This window comes from Bidens hawaiensis, unplaced genomic scaffold, assembly GCF_021521415.1.
Source record: "Bidens hawaiensis isolate Kalapana, Puna unplaced genomic scaffold, B.hawaiensis_p1.1 tig00001511_1, whole genome shotgun sequence".
Lineage (NCBI taxonomy): Eukaryota > Viridiplantae > Streptophyta > Magnoliopsida > Asterales > Asteraceae > Bidens > Bidens hawaiensis.
In genome coordinates this window covers 1,696,750-1,702,778 of record NW_027491085.1, presented here as the reverse complement: position 1 = coordinate 1,702,778, position 6,029 = coordinate 1,696,750, and the positions used below count along the sequence as shown (strand labels likewise).

The 6,029-nt window shown below is 34.7% G+C and overlaps 1 protein-coding gene across 1 annotated transcript; it reads right to left on the bottom strand.

The window, feature by feature from the left end:
* Positions 1–452: 452 nt before the first annotated feature.
* On the bottom strand, positions 453–5,676 carry LOC143582793 (glucosamine inositolphosphorylceramide transferase 1-like). Its single transcript, XM_077065285.1, has 4 exons — positions 5,257–5,676; positions 5,037–5,159; positions 2,907–3,074; positions 453–2,215 (listed from the first exon to the last, which is right to left on the bottom strand). Exons 1-4 carry the CDS (start codon positions 5,539–5,541, stop codon positions 530–532), a joined length of 2,262 nt encoding a protein of 753 aa, XP_076921400.1. The 5' UTR covers positions 5,542–5,676; the 3' UTR covers positions 453–529.
* Between the last annotated feature and the right edge of the window lie 353 nt (positions 5,677–6,029).

The following is a 6,029-nucleotide window of genomic DNA, read 5'->3' as shown; positions in this document are numbered from 1 at the left end:
GTGGTATGTGCCAATGTTGATAGCAACATCAAGTTTTGATAGCAAGTGTCTATCAAAATAACTCGTTAGGACTTAGGATCACATCTTCTATTAATAAAAAGATGTCTACCGTATGATTATAGGTTATAGAAGAAAGTACTTACTTTTTAAAAATTTAAACTAAACTCAACTCTGGTATGTCTTTTGTCAACATATTGTCATCTCTACATTGGCATTTAACCTAATATATAGTTTGAACTTCCAATAATGCCAACAATTACATCGTTAAGACTTATGTTTCTTAAAATACTTCATTTCACTTTTGAAAATAAAACGTTCTTGAAGTCATGTAACCTGTTTTAAACCTTTTTTTCAAAGCTTTTATATCTAAATTGAGCGCCAATCCTCAAAGTTAACCACCCAAAAATAAAGCCTCCTCAACATATTCAACACTTAACCAACCTCACACAAAACCATTCACCTTTAATAAATAAAATAGAAATAAAAATAAACCACACTTCTAAAACAAAACCCAAATGTACATTTGGTGCTATTGATCCCAACCATCCTTCCGCCGGCTAAACTCCACCAACCCGTCCGATATGCCGCCGTACACCACGGTGAACTTATCCAAACAACCGCTTCGAACCCGATAATGCGCTTGCGTGTTTTCACTTATCGCAACCCCTGAGAATTTCGAAGTGTCAAGAGCCCAAGCCGGTTTAACATACTCGACCGAACTTGATGAACTAGCATTCGCATATAAGAAATTCATCAACACATCCTCACAGTTGAAAACCTTGTCCACCACTGCCCGCCCTGCCGCGGCCTCATCACTCCAATAACGCTCGAACGCAGCTTGATGATCAATAAATGCCGCCCCAGTCAATATCATGTTATACCCATTGTTCTTTCGAGCATGTTTCTCCCCTCGGTATTCCAACGGGCCAAGCCCGTTGACCAACCGCGGGTAAAACCCGACTAGTCGATCGGGATTCTCCCGCCATACTTTGAACCCGCGTTCAATGTAATCGCAACTCATGATGATATCGTCATCTAGCTCGAGGACAGCTCGGGTTTTTATCATCGGGTCGAGTTTGAACCGGTTGTTTAATGAGTTAATTTTCTCCACACGGATTCTCACCGGGACCGCCGAGTCAAACTCGGTTGGGTCCGGTGGGGTCCCTTTGTTCCACACCACCACGATTTCGCGAACCGAGGGGCATTGCGAGTAATGTTTTACGTACCACTTTAAGTTCCATAAACGCGCATCGTATGTCATCGCTAACATTGTAAACTGCGAGTAATGGTAGTTAATTACATACGACTCGTGGGCCCCGCTTCCACCGTTTATGTACCCGATACCAACACACATTAACACGACAGAAGTGATTAGTATGACCACAAATGCAAACCGACCCAGGCTCGTTTTCGGGTTCATCTTGCACCGAAGAACCGAACTAACGCGGTTCAACCGGCTTAACCAATGTCTTAACCGAGACGCCAACATGCTCGACCGCTCCCAAACCAAAAACGAGTCACGTCGTTTTTTTATACTATCCGGACACCAACTTAACGGGATAATGCACCGCACGAACCCAAGCAACATGCCCAATATTATAACAAGCGAACCCGCGGCTAATATCAACAACCACCCGACAATGCAGCGTCTCGTCATGTCACCAGACGGAGCCCGGTCCCCATCGGAAACCGCGATCCATTGACCCGAATTTAACCGTTGCACGTCTAAATGATGGGACCGAGCACCGTTCCATGCGTTTTTACCTTTCGTCGGTTTGACAAATCCTAAATCAACTTCGGTTTCTTTGTAACTATGAGGGGTAAGAACTTCGATTTTGAACACACGAACGCGCTTCCCGTACGTTTCACCATCGTCTTGACCTAACCGGTACATGTGTCCATTGTAAAAAAAGGGCCGGCCTCCGTTTCGAGCCCCGGCTTGTTTGTCAGTGTTGTAAACAGGGTTCTTCTTGTGTTGTTTGTATGGACCGAAGGGCGTGTTGCTGTACCAGATTTCGAGCTCCCCATTTTTTTTGGTACTGATTCGGCTGTGATCCGAACCGAGAAGCCAGTATTTTGATTCGTATTTGACGATAACAGAATCGATAAGAGGCCGTTTCAATATGACTTTTTCTAGTATCCATCTTAGCGGGAACTCGATGGCTCGGTAAAGACGAAGATCACCCTTTTTACTTCCTTCGGGCATCATGTATATCTGAAAACAAAGTACATAACATAAGTCTGTAAACAAAACAAAACGTCTGATTTTATAATTATATTTTTTTAAAGAGTGTTCATAAATGTTTAAAGTATAAAGCGTAAGTCTGTTAAAAGCAACCTAACTACACAAACTGAAGCAAGTCAGCCGGTTCAGCAGGTTGTAGTTTATGCCGATTATGATATAAAGATTTCACTTATAAAATATGAAACCATGTAAGTTATCTATTATATTAATCTAACGTCTTACTTGTTTTTAAAAAAACAAACGTTTTTTTAGAAAAAGTAAACCAACCAAACAGAACAGTTTAGATATCTTTTACTTATTTTCTTCATTTCCTAAAAAATATGTATGTATTTTATATTATATTAATAATTTTTTTATATTTTTAAAACTTTTTATACAATAAGTAGCTTTTAAAAAAAACATAAAAAGGTAAAATCAGCAAACTGAACCGTTTAGCCTTTTTTATTTATTTTTGTCATTTTCAAAAAATTATGTATGTATTTGTTATTACTTTATTATACTCTTTACCTTTTTTAAATTTAAACTTTTAATAGAAGTAACGATTCAAACTATCAATCCGTTAAGACGGGCCGGTTCATTTTATCGTTTAATTCATTTTTTTTGGTCAAAACCGGTCAAACTAAACCACGAACACCCTGAGTTAATGGTATTAAGATCGTACTTGACCGTTGTAGTCAAACACGTATGGATACGAAAGATGCCATTCTTCGTCCAATACGACTCCCAATTGTTCCCATGATGCCCCATTGTTTACGCTTCTAGCAACCCCAATATCTCCTTGCATGGTGATCGAATTCTTGGTCTCGAAGAATAAGTACAAAACGTCACCCTGTAAGGTAATAAGTTGACGGTCAAACTAAAGATATCTTTTTTGTAGTTAACATATTTTTCTTGGACAAAAAGAAACCAACTTAAATTCCATGGAAAAAGAACATTCTTTTGATCTTGTCAAACACGAATAAAAGACTTGGAATAGTAAATAGTTGACTATTTGGAAAGCGAACATGAAATATACATCTTTGTATTTATTTTTAATAATAGTTTGCAAATTGTGTTATTTATCTCAATTTTCATATTCATTTCATTTTCCATAATAAATATCGTTTATCTACAATGACACATAAAGAAAATAAGTGATCCATATAAATTACTCGATCAACATTTATTAATGAAAACAAAATTATTTTAAGAGTGACAGGAACTACCCTAATACCCGAGTTAACCTTTCTTAATGAATACCCAATCAACCTTATTAATGAAAACAATTATATACGTTTAGTAAAATAAATACGGAACTAAGAGTAAGTAGAGAATAAAAAACATACATAAACAATTGTAGGTGTTCATTTAATTACAAAGTATAACTTGGTTATCTAAATGGGCCCGGCTACATCTTTTTCGTTATCGAGAATTAAAAACCTACTTAAAACAATTGTAGATGGGATTTTAGTCTTCACTTTAATTAATTATAAAGTATAAAATGGTTATATAATCGGGCCCGGTTACATCTTTTTCTTTTTCTCACCCGTTAAATCAATAATCAAATCACACAACTTAATTTTGTTTTCATATATCTTCTTTCTTTAAACATTCTTTTTATAACAAAGAAAGTTCGGCTACACGGTAAACTAATACGAGTAGCAAATTTAACCTTATACATTGTAATAAATAATTTTTTTTAAAATAACTTAAAAACATCCGGTATTTCAGTTTAAAGAGAATATGACAAATTTTAGATGACAAAAATATTCAAAAAGCTATTTTTTTAGGAAATAAAATCATTTCATCCTTTCAATAGTATATATTTTAAATAAAACCTACTTTTTTAGGAAATAAAATCATTTCATCCTTCCAATAGTATATATTTTAAATCAATGACGAATTCTCCAACCTTCATGTTTTTCTAGTTGTATGAATACACAAAAAACATATAAGAAATCGAAATAGTTGTCATGGGTAAAATGGATTATTACGGTGAAAACAAGCGTTATATTTACAAATATAAAATCCAAACAAAAATGTAAAATACAAGAATATTAGTCGGCAAATGATGTCAAACTTATCACATGTATCATCTCCATCAAACCAGTACAAAATTAATTCGAACAACCGAAACCCAAACTTCTTTAAAGATCATTCATCCTCGTAATATTAAAGCCGTCTAATAAAATATATAAATAAATAAATAAATAAATAAATAACAAAAATAAAAAAATGAAAAAGCCCTATTCAAGGATCAAATTTGTACAACGGAACATAAAATAATTATCAAAGTTACATATAAAAAATCCTTATAAAAATGTAAAAACCCAAGAATTAATTCAAACAAAACAAATTCTTTAAAAACATTAATCCTAAAATTTAAAGCCTCATAATTTTTTTTTAAGAAAAAACATTTTTGAAGGTCAAATTTGTACAAAAAGACACTACAATTATTAAAGTTACAAATATAAAATCCAAACAAAAATGTAAAAACCCAATAATTAATTCACAAAAACAAAACATTAAAATTCTTTACAGCTCATTCATCCTCGTAAAATTAAAGCCATCTAATAAAAAATAAATTAAAAAACAGCCCAATTTCAAATATAAAATTTGTAGAAAAGAACATGAAACAATTAATTTACAGAATCATATACAAAATCCAAACAAAAATGTAAAAACAACAAAACTAATTTAAAAAACAAAAAAACAATTCTTTAGAATCATTCATCCTCGTAATAATCAAAGCCGCCTAATAAAAAAATTAAAACAAAAACAACTTCGATGACCAAATTAGTACAAAACTTACCTTCACATAAAGAAACGGGTCAGCAACAAAATTACTCGGAAACCCGGAATCCGTAACCGACCCGCACGTCACAATCGGGTTAGCCACGGGCCATGCGGCAGTCTTATTCTCCCAAACATTCATCTGCAAATTAACCAAATTCAAAACCACAAATTAATTATTAATTAATTAACTTCATAATTTAATTAATCAAACATTAAAAGTTAAAAACCCTACTCACCGCTTCAATAGGTTTAAGCGTAAACGGCGAGTCCCCATAAAACACACCGATCGCCCACGAACCCTCACTGTCGGGTCGACAACCCGACCCGTTTCCGTAACTAGGGCTCGTGTACATCATGTACGTGTACAAAAACCCAACTGAACTGAACACCATAAACGAGACAAACAAAAATGAGATAGTGGAGGACGACGCGCCTATATTAATATTGGCGTGCACGCGCCACCATCTAGACCGGTGGGTTTTCTCGGTAGGTCCGCCGGTAACCGTTTGGCCGGAAACCATTTTCGCCGGAATATTAATTTTTGAAAGAAAAAAAAGGTGACGGAATTTAATTGATATGTTAAGAGGCGGAAAAAAACATGTTTTGTGTGAATTAAGGTTTATGGTAGTTGGGATAAACTGGAACTGGAACAGGATTTTAAGGATTGAGGTTTTAAGGGTGGTTGTGTGTTTATCGGTTTTGTCATTCAAAAGGGAGTGCGCTTACCTACCTCTTTATTGTAATTGGAACTATTTTCAACAATATTGTTCTTCAATATATACACATTTCAATAGTTATAGGGGTGGTGGAAACGTGGCTGCTGGCGTGTCTTTGTTGACGAGTGAGTTTGGGTTTGAATTTGAGACGAGATTGAAAAATACAGAGAAAAAAGTTTCTGACTAGTTTCATCTTTTACATTTGGACCATAGAATATTTATATATCTCTTTTTTAACCGCGAATAAATAGAATAAATAGAGAATTGTTTACTTACTTTGTATAGAGTTACCC

What these genes read in the sequence shown, in the direction of transcription:
- LOC143582793 (XM_077065285.1), bottom strand. Translation starts at nt 5,541, where the DNA reads ATGGTTTCCGGCCAAACGGTTACCGGCGGACCTACCGAGAAAACCCAC. An exon ending in CGCTTAAACCTATTGAAGCG is followed by an intron (nt 5,160 to 5,256) that starts GTGAGTAGGGTT and finishes GTTAATTTGCAG; the next exon opens with ATGAATGTTTGGGAGAATAA. An exon ending in ACCCGTTTCTTTATGTGAAG is followed by an intron (nt 3,075 to 5,036) that starts GTAAGTTTTGTA and finishes ATTACCTTACAG; the next exon opens with GGTGACGTTTTGTACTTATT.